Source organism: Malania oleifera, chromosome 6 (assembly GCF_029873635.1).
Source record: "Malania oleifera isolate guangnan ecotype guangnan chromosome 6, ASM2987363v1, whole genome shotgun sequence".
Classification (NCBI taxonomy): Eukaryota; Viridiplantae; Streptophyta; class Magnoliopsida; order Santalales; family Ximeniaceae; genus Malania; species Malania oleifera.
The window spans coordinates 19583684-19605829 of NC_080422.1; the positions used below are offsets into that span (position 1 = coordinate 19583684).

General features: G+C 38.8%; 2 protein-coding genes across 2 annotated transcripts; both read left to right on the forward strand.

The window, feature by feature from the left end:
- The first annotated feature begins 2187 nt into the window (after positions 1–2187).
- On the forward strand, positions 2188–5718 carry LOC131158125 (protein DUF642 L-GALACTONO-1,4-LACTONE-RESPONSIVE GENE 2-like). Its single transcript, XM_058112746.1, has 3 exons — positions 2188–2333; positions 4322–4843; positions 4955–5718. The coding sequence occupies exons 1-3, from the start codon at positions 2258–2260 to the stop codon at positions 5488–5490; spliced, it is 1134 nt and encodes a 377-aa protein (XP_057968729.1). The 5' UTR covers positions 2188–2257; the 3' UTR covers positions 5491–5718.
- Positions 5719–18771: 13053 nt separating this feature from the next.
- On the forward strand, positions 18772–19590 carry LOC131158499 (uncharacterized). The gene has a single exon (XM_058113368.1). The coding sequence runs from the start codon at positions 18772–18774 to the stop codon at positions 19588–19590; it is 819 nt and encodes a 272-aa protein (XP_057969351.1).
- The last annotated feature ends 2556 nt before the right edge of the window (positions 19591–22146 follow it).

A 22146-nucleotide genomic window follows, 5' to 3' on the forward strand; every position in this document is an offset into this window, starting at 1 on the left:
CTCTACAAGTTCTACGGATTGGAATCCTGTTTCGGAGATTTTTTGGGTTTCAGCTTAAAATCGAGGTAAGACTCAATTTTCAATTCTGATCCGGTAGTTTTGTAGGGAACAGTGTTGTGAGTATATTCTGTACTATTGATTGTAGGTTTTGGAACTCCGTTCATTGTTTAAGGAACTTAGAGTTCGGGATTGACTATTCGGGAAAAAGGTAAGGGAAATTGTGTTTATATCGGTTATTTATTAAATCGGACTCGGTAGAACTGTGGTTCACAATCCTGTGTGTGTTTTGGCTACTCATTTGGGGGGATCTAACGGGGAAAACTATGGGTTTTTCGTGGTTATAGTTTTGGGAAAAATGGGGCGATGGGCTGCATCCCTAGTTTTGTTGAAAACCAAACGTATATGTTGATTTATACTGTGTTATAGGGATGGTCGTGCCTTGACTTGTTTAAACTATATGTGTTTGGAAAACCTTTATTTTAGATTACCAAATGGGTGTGGTTTGTTTAGTTATATGAGCATGCATATGTTGTATCTTGGTGAAATAGGAACGAGGTTCCGAATTGTTCCAGGTTTGAAAATCTGGCTTTTTCCGAAGAGTGCGCAATACCACTAGATTGGCCGGCTTTCGAGCCGAAGGGTGTGCGAACACCAGATCTGCACCGGTTCAACGCTGATGCTATGTCAAGTTACCGGGGGCACCGACGTTTACCGAAGGGTGTAAAATATCACTAGATTGTCGGTGTTGGCCGAAGTGTGTGAAATATCACCAGATTGCTGGCTTTTATCGAAGGGTGTAAAATACCACCAAACAGTCTGGCTTCAAGCCGAAGGGTGTGATGACACCAAATTGTATTGCTTGTTTTGTGAAAATACTGGAACTGATTTTTGATTATTTTGACTATTGAACTATGCATGGTCGTATGTCATGATAACACTCAAATGCCACACCTCGATATAACCTGTATTCTTCTTTACTGAGAGATGTCTCACCCCTACTGTACGTACATTTTTACAGGTCTTTCGAGTAACCAGAACTAGTGTCCTGGTGTAGAGAAGTGTAGTGGCTGGTGTACTGCGGTTAACACTTGGGTAAGTGCTAGAATTGTATTCTAGTGGGTTGCCATTTTGAGATGTATTTGGGCACCCGTTTGTACCTTTTGATAGAGCCTGATGTTTGCTCTAGTATAGACTCTGGTATGGTATTGTATATGTATATATATAGAATAACTTTTTCCGCTGCGTATATGACTGTGTTTGGATGCGTTTAGGGTGCCTGAAAACCCCACGGGGTTGGACCTCATCCTTTGTACTGTATCTGTGGATAATTTGTATGATATAGGGACATGTTAGGTTATATTTTCACCCCTGGATCCCATTTCAGGATTCGAAGTGTGACAAAACTAACTTCACTAGCCGACATATTTAAAAACAAAGTAAATTAATAGATATATTAAGAATTAGTATGTTGAACCAAATACTTTCTAACCTATATCCTTGAATATTTTTTTGACTCCCATAATAATAAAAAGAATAATGAGGGTAATTAAGAAAAAAAAAGTAATTATGGCCAATACCTTTTGCAATAATGCTATCTCAAACTAGTGCAACATTATATATATTGTGTATATATAATTAATAACATGTTTATTATGGCTTATGGAATTTTAAAACCATGACAAAAATAAAATAAGATTATTATTATTTTTTGGATTATAAAATAAGAGTATTAGAAAATTACAAAAACACCCTGGAATGGACGGTGAAACTGCCAAAAGAAAGCCATGTGGGCTTTAAGCAGATATTGTCGCTAGAAAAATGAAATCGAGAGCATAAATCTTGGGGCCCAACTCACTATGTTACCTTACAGGTTGCATGTGAATGTATGATTTATTATAAACTATTTAGGCTAAAAAATATTAATTAATTAATAAATTAATAATTAATAATTAAATACGAGAATTCACATGCATTAAAAACTATTAAACTAAAAAAACATTAATTAATTAATTATTAATTAAATTCGAGAATTCACATGCACCCACGTTGGTCGCCACGTCGTTAACAAGGGTTGCCCCACCCCTAATTGGGGGTCTAGTGGCATTCTTGTTGTTTTCTCCAAACCCAGGGGCTTTCTTCTTCCCACAACTACATAAATCCCCCGTTACTCTCCCGCCCATCCTCACATAATTTCAACTCAACCCCCCCGCCCCCCCTCTCTCTCTCTCTCTCTCTCTCTCTCTCTCTCACACACACAATGCTGAGGATCGCCGCGCTACTTGCGCTACTGCTTTGCGCCGCCGGCGACGTCGTCGTTGCATCCATCTCCGGCGGTAAGGTTTAACATTCCGCTATGATTTATTTTTTATTTATGATCTAGTTGGAAAAAGTTATATATGTGATCATAATAATAACGGGAACTAGCTTGTAGTTAGAAGTATTTGTTGATAATTATTCACAATAAATAACAAAGCGGGAGCTGGATCTGAAATTGCTTAGCTCGAACTCTCTTTATTGGGACTCTGGTGTTATTGATAAGATTTAATTTTATTTCATCTTATATTTAGATTTGTTGCCTCTGAACAACGAGGCTATAAATTAGGTTTCAAGTTATTAGATTCAAATTTTAAGAGAGGTAACAATGAAAAAAAAAAAAAATTACGCCAGATCTTTGTAGTTATTACTTTGGTTTATGTATGTGTATATATATTTTAAATAGATAGTGTTATTGGTATTTAAAAACGCTATCACTAAGTATTTTTTTTTATATTTTTTAAAAGAATAAAATGACTAATTTACTTCTATTAATTGTATACTATATTACATGGTTGTTGTTTTAATCTTGTGAAAATCTCGAGTCATGTGATGAGGCACATGGCTTCATCATTATGTTTTTTCGGAATCTTTTCTCTCGTTGTATTAAAAAATAAAAAATAAAAAATATAATATATATGAAATTAATTTAATAAATTAAATATTCAATCTCATGGTTGCATCCAAGTGCCTTAAGCATGAATAAATATGTGCTAATATATATATGAGAAATTTTTAAATAAAATCATCCCGATAAGGTCTTGATTAGGCTACTTTTGAAATGTGACCATATAAATATTTATTTTTTAAAATTATTTTAATAAAAAATAAGTTACTTGCATTAAATTAGGAAAGATGTGATAGCTTAAGTGGCTACAAAGAGATTTTTAAGGTAATTGTACATTGCACAGGTAGATACATGCAAGGATTGACTTTAATCTACTTCTAGGATGTGGTTTAGGTGGTAATGTGAGTTGCGAGAGTGCCTCTCCCGAGGTCAGGAATTGAAATTCTCCCGAACTCGTTTTTATCCCTGGACTACTGAATTTATCCTCCCTTTGGAGTTATGAGGATCAACTTCAAGGAGAGCAAGATTAGTTACGTGAACCGTAAAATGGACGCGTAGATACTCGATACGTAATCTAAAAAAAAAAAAGGATTGATTTCAATTTTACAGTATTGATTGTAAAATATTAATAGACAAAAGATGCTTATATTTCTTGGAATTTATCAAAAATATATAAATTTTTTATGAAATTTAAAAAATGACACTGGCCTTCTCACAGATTTAAAAATTATCAATATTTGTAAAAAAAAATTATTGTCTTTTTATTAAATCATTAGGGTCATTTCGTCTGACATTTCATCTGGTTGGTTGGTGGACAACAATTACAAGTACAGATTTGGAAGACGCATTCTTAAATGCAAATCTCAAACGATCCATCTGATAAAAACAGAGAGAAAAGAGAGAGTGTCTACTGGTTAGTGAACCCAGCTAACCCGATCCATGGATCAGAAGAAGTTGACTGCATCCGCCAGATATGGATTTGTGGTCCTCAGATTAGACGGTCGTGATTAAACCTCACATGCACATCAATTCACACAATAAAATCGCCCATAAATGAACTGATCGAAGGCATCGATTTATAATATATATATATATATATATATATATATATATATATATATACAGAGTGCAGATCCGCATTAAAGTTTTGTACAAAGAAATGGCAGCATGCATGCATGGCAGCCTTCCACATTATCCATATAATTAATTGAAAATATTTAATTAACTAATACACGTGTCTAGCTCTACCTAGCTAGTTGCTATCCTGAATTTTTGTCCTTAGTTACTTTACACTTAGCCTAGCTAGCTAGCGAGCGAGCTCCCCCATGTTACGCCTACCCTTTTCATATATTTATATAAATATATAATTTATGTACCCTCTCTCTCTCTCTCTCTCTCTCCACAGTTTAGTAATAGAATAAACTACCCCCTCGGGTGCAGGATTATTACCGAATGGCAACTTCGAATATGGCCCCAAGCCATGGCAGATGAAGGGGACCAAGGTCATTTCGGAAAACGCAATTCCGAATTGGAAAATATCTGGATTTGTGGAGTTCATAAAATCGGGTCAAAAACAAGGGGACATGATCCTGATCGTGCCGGAGGGAGCCTTCGCCGTCCGTCTGGGGAACGAGGCGTCAATCCGGCAAAGGGTCAAGGTCAAAGCGGGAATCTACTACTCCGTCACTTTCAGCGCCGCCCGCACGTGCGCCCAGGAGGAGCGGCTCAACGTCTCTGTCGCGTCGGTCGCCGGAAAACCCAGACCCCTCGACACCGGGATCCTCCCGATGCAGACAATGTACAGCAGCACAGGCTGGGACTCCTACTCCTGGGCATTCCAAGCGGGTCAACCCGAAATTGATATCCTGATTCACAATCCGGGTTCGGAAGAGGATCCGGCTTGTGGCCCGCTCATCGATTCTGTCGCATTGAAGCCACTCTATCCTCCCCGCCGCACCAGTGGTAGTAAATTAGTAAATTAGGAAATTAGTAATTCTCTGTTTTTATTCTGGTTCAAAAGTCACTATCCCTTTCATGGAATTTACTGATTAATTAGTAAAATTAATTTTGCAGCAAATCTTCTGAAGAATGGAGATTTGGAGGAAGGTCCGTATGTGCTCCCCAACACAACATGGGGCGTTCTGATTCCACCCAACATCGAGGACGACCACTCCCCCCTCCCCGGCTGGATCATTGAATCGCTCAAAGCCGTCAAGTATATAGATTCCGAACACTACGCCGTGCCCGCCGGCGAGCGGGCGGTGGAGCTCATCGCCGGCAAAGAGAGTGCCATTTCGCAGGTCGTGCGGACCACCCCCGGCCGACTCTACGCCCTCACCTTCGCTGTAGGTGACGCCGGCGACGCCTGCGTTGGGTCCATGGCGGTGGAGGCGTACGCCGGGAAGGGCGCCGTTCAGGTGCTGTACGAGTCCAAGGGCAAGGGCGGGTTCAAGCGGGCGGTGCTGCGGTTCCAGGCGACGAAGGCGCGCACCCGGATCACTTTCTGGAGCACGTTCTACACCATGAAGAACGACAACTCCGGATCCCTGTGTGGCCCTGTGATCGATGATGTGAAGCTGCTCAGTGTCCGTACGCGGCGCCATGCTTGACTGATTGAGATGATTGATTTGGATTAATTAGTTAATATTGGTTCTGCAACTTTTTGATCGCCATTGTTATAATTTGTAATTTGGATATTCAAGATCTCTGCTGGGTTTATTGTATTGTATTTTTTTTTTATAGAATTACGGATTGGTATTCACGTGTCCGTTTTACGGTCCATGTAACTAATTCTACGCCCATTGAAGTTGATCCCATAATTTTAAAGGGATGGTAAATTCAGGAGTTCAGAGTCGAAAACGAGTCCGCGAGTATTTGAACACCTGTCATTATGAGACACTTCGTAGTTCGCACTATCATATGAACTATACTATGGGGGTGGGTTTATTGTATTTTTTGGGGGCATGTAGAGTTGTTCCGTAGAATTTGTATCAACATCTATGATATTAGTACTTCGCTCATGTATTGCTGCCACAACTGTTGAAAAACTGTTACAGAGCAGAGTAATTTTAAGCCATTTCTCTAAGAGAGATATATATATATATATATATATATATATATATATATATATATATATATATTTCACTTAATGAACTCATCACTTATAATTGATCACTTGTTTGATATAAAATAAAATAAAGATTATGATAATAAGATGACAAAAGCTTATCATTACAGTAAAACAATAAAACAATAATAAAAGTTAGTAACATGAAACACTATTTAAGTTAGAAGGAACTCACTAGGAGTATATGAATTTGATCATATAATAATATGACATACGAAATGCTTCATGGTATAAATCTATGAGACCCACAACACATCATTAGAGTTAACTGAAATAATTTATTTGATATTAGAGTCACTTTAAGAGAATGCCAAGTGAGTGAGAATACCATATAAGTGAGTTAATTTAATATTAGAGTCATTTATTTGATATTAGAGTCACCTTCATGAATAAGCTTATTGATTTTTAGTATATTAGTTATGTCCTTGCTATGAGGAGTAAGAGGTAACTTGCATTCAGGAGCAGCTTGGATAAAAGTTATACCAGATTTACATATTGACCTCCAAGACAAGAGTATGGAAAAGACTCTACAGATTAGAGTTAATACGCGTGATTGGCAGAATATGTTAAAATGTAGCCCAGACAGGAGGTGCATTAGAATTATTGCCATATTGTATTTAAAGTTCTATAATACGGGGAAACTAGCCCTCGGAAGAGGAGTTAGTAGATTCACTCAATTCTTCGAGACAAATCAAGTAGACTTAGTTAGAGGATTACAGCCCGAGGTTGTGAATCCAAGAGCGCTAAGCTGGCCACAGATTTGGGTAACCCCAAGGACAGAAGAAAGATTGAAAAATCTTTTGCTAGAGTCAGTAAGACAAGAGGCAAATAGATTAATCATCACAGAACTTCTAAGTGATTATACTCCTAGTCAAGCGAGTATATCTAGAGAGGAGGATATTAATTCAGAAATTAGGTCAGAAGGATCTGGACCATCTAAATTAAGACCATCAAGCAGTAGAAGGGTAGTTGGTCAGAGAACCATAAGAATCCCTATCTATGCAGATGAAGATGAAGACCAGTCTCATATAGCATATATGGGAGCATCCATTTTAAGCACCAAATTTGAAGAATGGGCAACACTTGTTAACATTTCTATCGGGAAGATAGAATGTACAACCCTTATTGACACTGGGTGTACATGGTCTAGTACTAGGATTAGATTTCTAGAAGTGACTTGGGAATCAGAAAATTTTAAAGTTATAATCGGCAACGGTGTTATTCTTCAGATAGGAGAAGTTGCCAGAAATGTTAAAATCAGGATGAATGGCAAAGAATATGAGGAGCAAATTCTTGGCCTAATTCCAGAATTACTAGACGATTTCCTTTTGGGAAGTATATTCCTTAAGAGATATCAGCCGTTTACGATATGCTCAGAAGAAATTATCCTAGATAATCATTTTATTCCGAAACTCTCAGAAACTACTGTAAAGAATTACAGATTAGTAGAAGAAGAAAAATCGGAAGAGAAATCTAATTATCAAGAGAAACTTGATAATTGGAAGGACTTGATATTAGGAAGCATTCTAAAAGTAAATCAGTCGTCTGAAAAAGAAGAAAGTAATCTTGAAGAAATCAAGAAGATGCTTTCAGAAAATTGGTCGGAGAATCCGAAGACATTATGGCAGAAAGCCATGCCAGAAGCAGATATTGTTCTTAAAAATCCTGATACAGTTATTAGAAGTAAAGGGATTAGTTATCCAAATGAAATGATAAAGGAATTTGAAAAACAAATTCACGAATTGTTAAATTTGGGACTCATGAGGCACAGTACGAGTGAGCACAGGAGTGCAACATTCATGGTGACAAATCATGCCGAACAAGTATGAGGAAAAGCCAGAATGGTTATTGATTATAGAGATTTGAATAGAGAAACAAGAGATGATGGGTATAATCTACCTAATCAGGAATATCTTAGAAATAGACTAAGAAGGGAGAAACCCTCAATTTATTCTAAATTCGATCTCAAATCAGGGTACTGGCAGATAAAGGTCAAAGAGAGAGCAGTAGCTCTTATAGCCTTCACAATGCCCATTGGGCTATTCAAATGGCTAGTTATGCCATTTGGATTGAAGAATGCCCTAGGCATTTTCCAGAGAAGAATGGACAGAGGGTTTGGAGGAATGACGGGATTTGTTGCAGTTTACATTGATGATGTTTTAGTATTTAGTAAAAATACTAAGGATCATTTAGAACATTTGAGGCAGGTGGCACAAGTGTTCAGAAAAGAAGGAATGGTTCTTTCAGAAAGAAAAACCATTTGGATGCAACCTCAGATATAATTTTTAGGTTTAAAAATTCGAGGTAATGAAGAGGAGCTTCAACCACACATAGCAGAAAGGCTACATGAATTTCCTGATGAATTCAAAGATAGAAGGCAGTGTCAATGCTTTCTAAAAGTATTGAATTACATTAGAAAATTCATAAAAGATTTGGCAGAAAAGGCAGTATCAATTCAAAAAAAGGTTTCAGTAAAGAATCCCTAAAATTGGACTTCAGAGGATACTGAAATTGTTAAAGCCTTAAAGAAAGAAACCAAAAATTTTCCAAATTTGAATATCCAGGCGGAACAGAATTAGATATAATTCTGGAAACCGATGCTTCAGATAGAGCATGGGGGTGTGTTTTAAAGATCAGGAAGATCAATAAAACAGAACATCTCAGCAGATATTGGAGTGGATGTTTTAATGGAGCAGAGCTTAATTACCCAATGCATGAAAAAGAATTATTGGCAGTCCTTAAAGGAATTAGGGCCAATGAACTTTTTTTGGGTAAACCATTTATTGTTAGAACAGATAATTCCTATGTGAAGCATATCATGGGAATTAAGTTAAAACTATGCACTCAAGCAAGATTGGTTAGGTGGAGGAATGAGTTACAATATTATTCCTTTAATGTAGAACATTGTTAGCTTTACCGTGATCCTAAGAGGGGGGGTAAATTGGTATTTTTAAATTTTATCTCCTAGGTATTCCTCCTAGCAGCAGTATGTTCACAAGCCTAGGGTCAATCTAGTGCAAATAATGTAAATATACCAGAAATTAAATAAAGCAGTTTAAACAACCATACAAGCACCAGAAAGCAGTAAAGAGAGGATGACACACAGATATGTTATCGAGGTTCAGCCAACTGCCTACGTCCCCGCCTTGGCTAACCAGCACAAGGATTATCACAATACCTTGCTCACTTAAATGGGTGGAGCGGCACCTATACAAACTAGGTCAAATTACCACAGGACTGACCTCAACCTTTACTCCAATCCTTACCGGGCTGGATTACCGCCCCCTCAGGCCACGCCTGGAATCTCTCAGATATACAATCACAAGGTACAATATAAGGGTGCTTTCACGTAAAGCAGATTTGTATCACAAATGCGCACAAACACAAACACCATAGATGATTTAATAATGCAAGCTCTGTATGGTCTAAAAATGTCAACTCTCAACAATGTTTTCTATCAGTGTAGCAAGTAAGTGAGAGTGTCAATAACAATAATCTGTGTACTTCAAAATATTCAGTCAAGCGTGTTCACACAGAGTATCAAACAAGCCTCAATATTATCAATCAATAGAATGTGTCAATCATACGAATGTGTATATGCTTGGATTTGCAAAATAGATAATCTTTGTTTTCGGAAAATGATATATATATATATATATATATATATATATATATATATATACTTGTACAAATAATACCACAAAGATTAGTGTAACAAGTACAAATATCTTTTCACAAATTGTTCAATAAATTCCACAAGATATTTGAGTAAGCTTGAAATATGTTCTTGCAAATCAAAACAAATACAAACTTCCAAAGATATTGCAATGATAATGCAACACTCAGAAGTTTACCACAAGTCTTCTTAGAGTAGGCTTATTAGCAAAGCCTCCTAAGAAAACTTAGGTTATGCTCTCGAGAGAAAAATCGATTCAAACACTCTAAACAATGAGAGCAAACCTCTAAGCAATAATACTCAATACACTTACAAATGATTTAGATAGATGAAGAAGGTAAGCTTGAGTAGGTTTCAAAAGGAGTATGAGTAATGAGAAGCAAAAATAAGTATTTTGGCTTAAGAGAGATTTTCTTAATCTTTTTGCTAATCAGTGCTTAATCCACCAAATGAAGGAGTATATATAGACATACTGAAAATTTTGACCGTTGGGGACCTATTAGGGATTGTTAGAAAAGATTAATGACATTTAAAATAATTTAACCCTGTTTAAAAAATTATTAATCGCGGTAAAAATAAGACCAACCCGAGAGGTCCGGTCGACCAGAAATGGTTCGGTTGACCAGGGCTCAAGTAGCTCGGTCGACCAGGGCTATTTTGAACTGAGTGGTCGGTCGACCGAGGAAGGGCGATTTTCCAAAATTTCGAGGTTCGGTCGACCGGGCCCTTTTGAACTGTGTGGTTCGGTCGACCAGACCGTTGGGAATTCTCCTGAGACCATTCGGTCGACCAGGTTGTTGGAGTACAAATTTGGTCGGTCGACTGAGAGGTCAAATGTTGACTCCCAGGGGGCTCGGTCGACCGGAGTCAAATGAACTATGAGGGCTCGGTCGACCGGGCCTTGGTCAAATTGTTGACTCAGGGCCGGTTCGGTCGACCAGGTTCTTTTGAACTACAAGTCTCGGTCGACTGAAGGTGCACCAAGTGTGCATTTTGGTCCCGTATTGAGCCAAACAATTCCTATTCAAGTGCCTAACAAATATATGTGAATGTGTGTGTGTCCTAAGGTCACTTGGGGTCCAATTTTGAAAGCACCGAAAAAATTCGGTGTCGGTCGACCGAAGGGCACCCTAAGGTCCTGTCTCATTCATGGTTCGGTTTGAGCTTACAAAGTAAATCATATATGTGATGTGTGTGCTTATTACAAACCGAAGAACCCTAATTACTTTTACAGACAAATTTCACTGAAAATTATTACAATTAAGAGTATGAAATTGTCTTCAAGTTTTGAGCTTTCACGTGCCACTGAAGATATGCTAATGTGAACCTGCACATGAACTAGATATTTATTAAATACAATTATATTTGTCATTATCAAAACCAGGGTGTGACCTATAAGGTCAACAAACATATTAAGGGAAAAGATAATATTATTACTGGTACTCTAACCAGATACTTAAATTCTTGTAGAAAATATGGTAAGCAGTAGCAGCAGCAGTAGTGGCCATATCAAATGCCCAATTTGTAAAGAAAGGCATAAGGTGACAGATTGCCCAGTTGCCAGATTTGTTGACAAAAAGAGGAAAATATCTTTCAAATCCAGGAAGGAAGAAGAAAGTAGTAAAACAGTTTCTCAAAAAAGAGGATGCCCAGTTCCAATTCAGGAACAGATGAAGAGAGGGAGTTCATCTAGAAGGGATGAGAAACCCAGTAATAAAAGCCACATTCAGTGCTTTGTTTGTAACCAGTTCGGTCACTATAGCACTCAGTGTACCCAGAATCCTAGATCTAGGAAAGGGAGAGGAGAAAAAATACAGAAAAATGAAGAGATCATGATCAATAGAAGTTTTTCAGAAACCAGAAAGGATAAGGAAACAGCTGAAGTCGAAGTAGTCAATATTGATTTGGTTCTTGAAGATTTTCTGTTAAGAACTCTAGAAATATCAAAAAGAAAAAGGGTTTTTCTAGAAGGGATGATTAAGAATCCAGCAATTCCAGCAAATACACCCTTTTCAGGCTATCTTCAGGAAATAGTAGAAATTTTGGAAGATTTTGAATCCATTATTTCAGAATATTTCATAGTCATTAACAAGGAAAGTACATCCGAACTCATTCACTAGCAGATTAAGCTTAAGGTGGAGATGGACATTCAGCTTAAGAAATACAATTTTACTACCAGAGCGATAGTTGATATTTCAGAATATCCTGAATTGAAGCAGTTTTGGATGAAGAGCGGACTGTGTATTCCGAAGCTACACATTCCCAGAAGCATTAAACCAGAGTTTCTTGTTGCAGTATAGAAGGCTTTGAGGACGGGAGAAATCCAGTTTTTTGGTTTTAGTAAAAGAGGGCAGGCTTTCAATTTTCTACCAGCAATGGTGAAATATGTGCTAAATTTTACTCATCCAGGACAGATTTGGTGGACTAGCTATTTTGAACCAGTTGTTTTGGAATCTTTTTTCAGAAGATTGGAAAGAAGGAACCGTTTCAGATTTTTATGAGGAGGAACCAGATTGGGAGGATTTTCAGAAGCATAAAAAATTCTATGATTTGGTCCAGAATCTGTGGGGAATCTACTTGTTAGAAGCTAGGATGACATCAAACTGTATTTTCTTCTCAGACCATGAAATTCTGATTTCCATTGAAGGAAAGTTTCTCCAAATTTCGAGGAGAGCTAGTTTTAGTAGAATTTGCGATTAATACAAGAAATGTAATTAATCAGATGAAAGATTGGGAGCAGCATCTTCCTTCAACCCAAGCTATGAAGAGCGATCTTCAGATAGTATTGGTGGAGCTGGCAAAAAAGGAGCACGATGAAGAAATCATTAGTGCCCTAAAAGATCTTTAAAGAAGGATGAGATCTTTGCCAAATGTACAGAACAGATGATAGTCTAAAAGATCATCATATCCCAGACCAGACTGAGCGGGCTACTTAAGAAGGTCATATCCAGACACCTGTCTAGAAACGTGTCATATCCCAGGCCTCGCCGAAAGGACGATTCGTCGGGTCATATCTTGTGTATTTAGTCAAAAGTAGTTTTATTAAAGTGTTTGCTTTATTAAAGTTATTTTGTTTTGTTTGAAGGGTGAGTTAGCAAGCTATGTGCTATCCTCCGCTTTGATTAAAGTTGCTTTTACTTTATGTCAAAGTAGGTTTTGCTTTAGCTTTATGTCAGCCATATGCTTTTGAGAAAGCAAGTTTGTGTTTATCCATTAGCGATTGCTTGCCTATTTAAGGGAGCTTTGACCCTTATGTTCGGAGAGGAAAAATTAGAAAGCATTAATACAAGTTTATTCAGTTCAAGAGATCTCTCTGTCTTTGAATCTTTCTTTCTATTCCAAACATTAGAGTGTGACGGTTGAAGTTCTAAGGAAGCCCAAGGAAGCTAGTCGGAAGGAGAGCTCGTAGAGGTTCCACATAGACACCAAGCACATTAGTGGGAAACGAAAGGTTACCTGTTACAGTTTCGTTCAGGGTTGCAGAAAGAGATCAGGAAAATGTAATAAATTTGTTATTAATTAATTTTCCTTTCCCCTTTGTCACTCTAATCTCAGTTTTTGAGTCTAGTTTGGACATTTCATTGGCGATATTAGAGGACTGTGATTGGTTAATTTTTGTGTTTTCACTGTCATCATTGTCCTGTCATCTAAACTAATCTTTACATCTTCCTGGTGCCTTTCTGGCTCCTTTCCACCCCCCTCTACTTCCCCCGGTTACACCAGGGCTTTTGAGGTTTCTTCTTGTGTTCTTCCCCCTAATTAACGTTGAGCTAATACTCCCCCGCCACTTTACTAAGCATACAGAGTGTGCTTCTATAAAATGTATCCCCGATTTTTGGCTCGTAGAGAGTGGACCCTCATTTCTTTTTTGCTTGCTAGTTGGACTGGTTGGCGTGCGGGAATTCCCGCCTTTTTTGTTGGTTGGGCAGACCGTGCACTTTTTTTTTTTCTCTAGCTACCCCCCGCCGATCTCTTCACGCGCGGGGCGCACCGTCCACACACGATGTTACTCCCCTGGTCCTCCCTGCGCCACCCCCCAACCACCCAACCCCCCCCCCACCACACAAATCCACCCATCACCCTGTTAACCATGACAACATCAGTAAAACACATAAAAATAAACCATTCGAAAAATTCCTTTACCTCACTTTCTCTTTAAAGGTCTATGAGCTTACAATTAGCCTATATTGCAATGCTATGCAGAGAGTTTATATTACAATCTTTTTCCGTAATTTACTATTTATAGCCCCCACTTGAATAAATAATGAATTACACATAAAATGATCTTCAGGTCTTCATGCTCTACTTCATGTGTTATCAAAGTATCTACGAATATAAACCTGCACATAAACTAGATAGCCAGCAATACTTAAGTATTTTCATTATCAAAACTGGGTGTGACCTATGACGTCAACAATCCTAAGGTCTTTAATTCCAAATTCTGGGCGTAATTCATACTGGCTGATACTCCACCTTTAGTGCATCAATCAATACATCTAATACCAAAAACCCCATCATGGGGGCGTCCACCACTCCCGTCCCTTAACCAAATGCCAGAGTAGGTTCACTGAAGATGGGGGCTTAAACTCAACAATTGCCACCATGACGTATATCCCCCACATTAGGGAGCCTTTCAAGCCTGCAGCTCCTCGACAGTCGAAGAATGGTGTTCAACATAATTGCAACATGTAGAAAGTTGAAGGAATGCAAGCATTTCTCTATAGAAAGCAAATATTAAAAATCTGTCTCATACATTATTCTATATTCTTCAAAAAAAACTACAACTCACAATTCCCTTTCCCTCCTTAGAGCATCAATTCTCATTTATGATACTGGACTTCAATGTGCTTGTCCTTACATGATGGGCTCATTGCCAAGATGGCATTATCACTTTAATTGGCGATGACTAGCTTGTTGTCCTACATTGAGTTTATTACCAACCATGTTCATAGCCGCCTTGACACCTATTTCCTATATTCTACCTTGGTGGTATATAATCTAATAATAAATATTTATTCTTGCATTTATAAACAAATAAAGCCTGCCCACTATAGTATAAAATCACTGCGGTGATCTCGATTTGTCTCAGTAGTCTCATAATTTGCATCAACATACCTCCCAGCCAGCTAATTATTAGCTTCTAGTACTATACTCAATGTCAAATTCTATAAGTACCTCCAAGTCACTCCAAATATAAGGTTATTAATGCAGGATCAAAACCGTCACTAATATCAAAAAATCGTCACTAATTGTATGACGATTATAAGTATTATGACGTTTTAAATTAGTTGCTAAAAACCTGTTTTACTAATAATTATTATGATGAATTTGAACCGTCACTAATAAGATAGTATTAGTGATGATTATAACCGTCACTCAAATCCGACTACCGTTCACTATAATTTTACATCATTTGCTCAAAATCGTCACTAAAGTAGGGTATTAGTGAGCGAATTTCAAAATCGTCACTAAGAGTAAATAATTTCGTGAAAGATTCCAAAAACCGTCACTAATAGTATGCGTCACTAATACTAGAGTATTAGTGAAGATTCAAAATCTACTATTATGACGAATTTTCAAAAATTGTCACTAATACGCTACTATTACTGACGGGTTTGAATCTTCACTATACTATACTATTAGTCAATTTAAAATTGTCACTAATAGTGGGCCACTATTAGTGACGGTTTTTGAATCCTCACTAATACTATACTATTAGATTGCCGATTTTGAATTCATACACTAATGCCCTACTTCTAGTGACGGTTTTGAATCTTCACTATAAACTTAAAATGGATCTTATTAGGACATATTTTTCAACACCATCAACTAGTAATTTTAAAATTAATATTTTTTTTAAGCATTAAATTTTGTAAAAATCTGCCATTTACATTTGCAAATACATACATTAAACGCATAATTACTAGCAAAATATCATAAAATATCAAAATTCTAATTCAATACAAATACATTATACATTCAATTAAATTACCATAAATTCTCATCTATTTTCAATAAAAAAAAAAAAATTCCAAATTCAAATACAAATAATACATATATAAATTCAAATTAAAAACAAAAATTCCATTTGGTCAGATAATCACAAAAAAATAAAATAATCAGTAGCTACATTTACGATGTTGTGCATCGGCCATTTGTGCGGATGTTTATCATAACTGCAAACTCCTTTCAAATTAAGAATTATAAAAAAAATTAGTGTACAATTTAACATATTGTATACGTACTTTAAGTAGCACTGATTTTGAGAATAAAATAATTGGATATTCAACAGTTCAAACAAAATGATCCCTTTTAAATAGTTAAATTTTTATCAATTTATAAAAGTTTGTATGCATTTCATCTTACATATGACATTTTCATTAAAAGTTCACAATAATCCAACTAGTGTTGAATTTTATAAGTACACAAGAGTTTCATATAATACGCATTACATAATGTAATGTGTTCATTGCATCCCACAAACAATCTATATCAAGAATATATTTTTATGAAAAAAATAGATATGATGTTCATGATTACATGGTTTCCTTAGACTCAAAAACAACTATAATAATCAAATAATGCAAAATGAGTCCGTGATTAATAGAATTTTTCACTTAGCATATGCCCAAAAAGTAAATTTAGAGATGAAGTTCAAAATTCATTTGAACTTCACAATCATTCAAAAATGTTTTAACATTGAGTACACTATAATTATTCACAAAATATGATATATGACTTTGATTATTTTGGTCAAAATTCAATAAATTTTCGGCAGCATGCCATCTATAAATAAAACATTTCTAAACCTGCAAGTCACAAAAACATACAATTCACAAGATTTTTGCATCATACCATATGTCATTTAGATTAAGACATGCAACAACTTAAAAGTATACCTACCAGCAGGCAATACATATCACTGCATCAACATGCAGGTGACATTCAAATCAAGCATGCAGTCCTAATGTCTACTAACATTATGCAGTTCACAAGATATATCAATCCAGGATGAAGATCAATCTTCTTTTATCATTCACTCATCCTTTCAAAAAAAAATTTAGCATGCATTATATCGTAATCATTTTAGTGCATGTTTCATGGAATTTGATAATTTTGAGAAAAATATAACGAAATTTCAGCAACATGCCGTCTGGAAATAGAACATTTTCCCATCCTGCATATCACAAAAAAAATGCACCAGATATCCTAGGAGTTTCTACAGCAGGTAATTCACAAGACACTGCATCAGCCATGTAGGTGGCATTTAGATAAAACAAAATACACCCCTAGATCCACTACTAGCATGCAATACACAATACTGCATCAGCCATGCAATGGCATTCCATACAAACAACATGCAATCCAGTAGCTCAAAAGCATTTAAACAGAGATGACTATCCATCGGATAATATAAGCATTAAGCAAAAATAGGATAGTAAGAGTTCAGTGTAGTGATCAAAAGCTAACTATCCATTAGATGAATTTAATCAATTAGCAATGTATGGATAGTATGCTATAGTGCTATTCTTATGAAGGCATATGGGCATAAAAAAGAGATCAAGAGAGCATTTAATTTTGTTTATAGGAGAAAAAGCCACTGTGCATTATTATAAGTACCCTTTTTCCCAAGTCAAATACCAATGATATCCATATTCAATGGAAATTTGAACCAATCCCAATATCATTGTCCAAATGGAATTGCAGTTCTGAAACACACAAAACTAGAGATTCAACATGGCTCAATATATCAATCCCACACAAACAATTACTACAACCATATATAGCACAATGATATAAGCCTTATCAATCTTTAGATGGGGAAAAAAAAATACCATTCATTGTTTTCAAATATGCATTTGTTTTGCCCCCAATGCTCTTCTAATGCATTGTGGTGTGTGTGTGGTGTGTGTGTGGGGGGGGGGGGAATATTCACTGATTTTATGATTTTATCCTATAAAAGTTTTTTTTTTTCAAATAATAATGAAAGAGAAACAATGAAAAGGAAAGAAGAAGAGAAAGAACTGACATACATTCTAGGTAAGTGCCCACACCTATTTTAAAATTACAATTGTCTTTTGTGTAAAATAAAATGAGTTACTTTTACTCTCTTCATATTGGCCGAATTGGATATGAAGAGTAGCTATCTTTGTATGATAAAATCCCCTTAAAATGTTACCAGGTTCTCAGCGAACCCAGCACCCCAAAACCTTGAGGCCTTTATACTCATTGATATGCCCATAATAAATCACGCTAATAAGGGCAGGTCAACGCCTGTCTCATACTTTCTCCAAGTCTGACTTTCTGACGAGTGATTAGCTCCGACCTAATAAAGAGAAGGAGAGATTCACGCCGACGCCCTTAAAAACCGAGTAATAGGCGCACGCACTTAAGGCCGAAGAGCGATTCGCGCCCCCACGCAATAAATCCGAGCCAACCAATGGTCAACTCAAGCCCCTATAAGTAGGGACTGGGGATACAAGCAAAGGTAGGTGATAAGACACTACTCTACTGTTGCATTAAGCCTCTTTGAAAGCTTTCCTCTTACTTAGGCATCGGAGAGATCCCCCGGAGTACACCCTGGGTCCTCCAAGCCTCTCTTCTCTTTCTATTTCAGGTCAACAAGAGTCAAGGAGCATTCCAACCATTTTTTTTTACCCCGCAACAGTTGGCGCTGTCTGTGGGACGCTACTTTAGGAGGCGATATTATCTTGCTCTTGACTTTCAAACATTCAAGCAATGCCAACCTCACGCAATTCCACCTCCTTCCCTGATAACAAAGAACCATCCCAATCCATCCAATGGACCTTCGATTCATCTGGTGTCAGTAGGGAGGAGTTCCTTGCCTTCCAGAAGGAAATGAAGGACATGCTCAACCAACTCTTACAATAGAAGAGTCAGGAGGGGCACGTCCTTCCCCAACCGCAAAAGAAACCCAGCGCAGACAAACAAGCTGACGAACTAAGGGAGAAAGAAGAGAAAACTCAACCCAGCAAGAAGGTAGAAGATGCAAATAGCGTGGACGTGAACCAACAAAGATCCACCGAGCTCGAGGAAAGAATAAAGAAGATAGATTACATAGAGAAGATGATGAAAGAGGGCAGAACCAGGCCCTACCATGGGGAAACATCCTTAAAGTGCGCGGAATCTCCGTTCAGCAAAGAGATCATGGAAGCTCCATTGCCCAGCAGATTCAAGATGCCCACCTTTGAGAGATACGAACGTTTGTCTGATCCCATTGATCACCTGGAAAATTTCAAAATGTTAATGCAGCTGCAAGGGGCTCCGGACGCCATTATGTGCCGAGCGTTTGCTACCACCCTTAAGGGTACCGCCAGAGACTGGTATCGAACTCTTCGACCAGAATCTGTTGGTTCCTTCCAAGGGATGGAGCAAATGTTCATTGGCCACTTCCTCAGTAGCCGGAGAGTTGCCAAAACAACAGGCCATCTAATGAGTATGGTGCAAGGGGACCGGGAGACTTTAAAGAACTTCATGCACCGTTTCAACACAGCGACCCTAGAAATCCGCAACTTGGATATGGGGGTAGCTTTGGCCCGCCCTGACAACGGCTCTCCAACCCGGAAGTTTCTTATACTCCCTTGGGAAAAAACCTCCAGTGGACATGGGGGAGTTAATGATTCGAGCAGAGAAATATATAACCTGGAGGAGATGATGGACACGAGGGGAAATCGTCTAGAACGGAAAAGGAGAAACAACGGCAGAGAATCTGGAGACGCGTATAGACCTACAAAAAGGCACAAAACTAGTGCGCTGCAAACAGGTCAAAAGAGTAGAGGACATCATAACAAGTTCTCCACCTACACACCTCTAAATGTACCACGCTCAGAGTTGTTGATGCAGATCAAAAAGAAGGACTACGTCTCATGGCCCGAACCTATGTGAACGCCTCTACATAAGCGGAACATGTCCAAGTTCTGCGCATACCATAGGGATCACGACCACGACACAGAAGAATGCATTCAGCTAAAGAAAGAAATCGAAGTCCTAATAAGAAGGGGACATCTGTCCAGATTTGTCAAGAAAGAAAAATCACAAAGGGAATCAACCGAGCAGAGGAGGCACGGCGCAAAAGAGAAGGAAGAGCAAGCTATTGGGGAAATTGCGGTGATCTTTGGAGGATCCGCCAGTGGAGGAGATAGTGGAAGTGCACGTAAAAGATATGCTAAACAGGTGCTGACGATAGAAAAGGGGGAAACCAGTAGCAAACGAAACAAGAAAGGTGATGCCATAACCTTTGACAGCGGAGATGAAGAGGGAGTGCAGCAGCCGCACGATGACGCACTAGTGCTCTCCCTACTTGTAGCCAATTACATGGTTAGGCGTATACTAGTAGACAATGGGAGCTCGGCCAACATCATGTTCTGGTCGGTCTTGGTAGGGATGAAGATCGGCAAGGAACGATTGAAGCCCGTCTCGACCCCTTTGGTAGGATTTGGGGGAGACACTGTTCACCCCTTAGGAACCATCACGTTACCAGTGACAATAGGGACGACCCCGCAGCAGGTAACAACGTTGACAGAGTTCCTGGTGGTTAACCGACCTTCGGTGTACAATGTCATCTTGGGTCGTCCATTCCTTAACGCAGTTCGAGCGGTAACATCAACATACCACCTCAAAGTTAAGTTCCCTACACCACAAGGAATAGGATATGCCAAAGGAGATCAGGCCGCTGCCCGGAGTTGCTATGTAATGGCCTTGAAAGGGAAGATGGAGGCCAAAGAAGCTCTAACGGTGGAAGACCTGGAGGTCAGAGGAGAGTATCCCCAGATCAGTACATTACACGAAGATATCAAACACGTACCACTGCAAGGCCACCAGGAGAGAAGTGTATAAATTGGGAATCACTTGCCCGATACTTTGAAAGCGGAGTTGACTGAACTCTTGGACGAATTATCTGATTTGTTCACATGGTCGGCTGCAGACATGCCCGACATCGACCCTGCTGTGAAAGAGCACAGGTTGCAGGTCAACCCCAACCACCGACCTGTAAAATAGAAAAAAAGGAGCTTCGCGATAGAACGGATCAAAATAATTGACGAAGAGGTGACGAAACTGTTGCAGGCCAACTTCATCCGAGAAGTGAACTACCCCGAGTGGCTGAGCAATGTGGTCCTGGTCAGAAAGCCCAATGGAAAATGGCGCACCTGCATAGACTTCACGGACTTGAATAAAGCGTGCCCAAAGGACAGCTTTCCTCTCCCTCGAATTGATCAGCTAGTGGATTCGACCTCGGGACACGAGCTCCTCAGCTTCATGGACGCTTACTCAGGGTACAACCAAATCCCTATGAGTCCCGCGGATGAGGAAAAAACTTCTTTCGTCACCGAAAGGGGTTTATATTGTTACCGGGTGATGCCCTTCGGCTTAAAAAATGTGGGGGCCACATATCAGAGGCTAGTGAACAAGATTTTTAAAGAATAGCTCAGAAAGACAATGGAAGCTTACGTGGACGATATGTTGGTGAAGAGCATGGAAGCAGGGCAACATTGTAAAGACCTGAGGGAAACGTTCGAGCTCCTCCGCCGGTACCACATGAGGTTGAATCCCTCGAAGTGCGTGTTCGGCGTTTCTGCAGGTAAATTCCTGGGCTTTATGGTGACTCACAGAGGTATAGAAGCAAATCCGGATAAAATACGAGTGCTGCTGGAGATGGAAGCTCCAAGGACTAAAAAGGAGATACAAGTTCTGACCGGAAGGATAGCCTCCCTCAGTAGATTTATCTCCTGCTCAGGGGATAAAGGCTTACCTTTCTTTAAAGCACTGCGGAAGAAGGGAGGATTCGAATGGGGGGAAGATCAGGAGGTAGCCTTCGAGCAGCTTAAGCAATACCTCGGATCCCCTCCTCTCTTGACAAAAGCAAAGAATGGGGAAGACCTCTACCTATATATAGCTTCCACAGAGAATGCCGTCAGCTCAGTCCTGGTCCGGGAAGAAGGTAGAAAGCACCAGCCTATATATTACACAAGTAAGGTGTTAAGTGGCGCCGAGAAGAACTATTGTACGGTGGAAAAAGCCGCCTTCTCCATCATCTGTGCAGCGCGCAAATTAAGACCCTATTTTCAAGCCCATAGGGTTGTCGTATTAACAAACCTGCCCATGAGACAAATTCTACAGCGACCGGAGAGTTCGGGGAGAATGACGAGGTGGTCGGTAGAATTAAGTGAATTCGACATACAGTATCAACCGAGGCCCGCGGTCAAGGCTCAGGTACTCGCGGATTTTACCGCAGAAAGGCTCCTCGAGTCATCCACCAAGTCGGAGGAGTGGACACTGCACGTTGATGGGTCCTCTAATGCTGCTGGAGGGGGAGCCGGGTTCATCCTTTCTGACCTGGAGGGCAATGAAACTCTCTTCGCCCTAAAACTGGAGTTCACAGCAACCAACAACGAAGCGGAGTACGAAGCCCTGTTAGCCGGCCTGCGACTGGCGGAAGCACTA

What these genes read in the sequence shown, in the direction of transcription:
- LOC131158125 (XM_058112746.1), top strand. Translation starts at nt 2,258, where the DNA reads ATGCTGAGGATCGCCGCGCTACTTGCGCTACTGCTTTGCGCCGCCGGC. An exon ending in CGTTGCATCCATCTCCGGCG is followed by an intron (nt 2,334 to 4,321) that starts GTAAGGTTTAAC and finishes CCTCGGGTGCAG; the next exon opens with GATTATTACCGAATGGCAAC. An exon ending in TCCTCCCCGCCGCACCAGTG is followed by an intron (nt 4,844 to 4,954) that starts GTAGTAAATTAG and finishes TTAATTTTGCAG; the next exon opens with CAAATCTTCTGAAGAATGGA.
- LOC131158499 (XM_058113368.1), top strand. Translation starts at nt 18,772, where the DNA reads ATGATGAAAGAGGGCAGAACCAGGCCCTACCATGGGGAAACATCCTTA.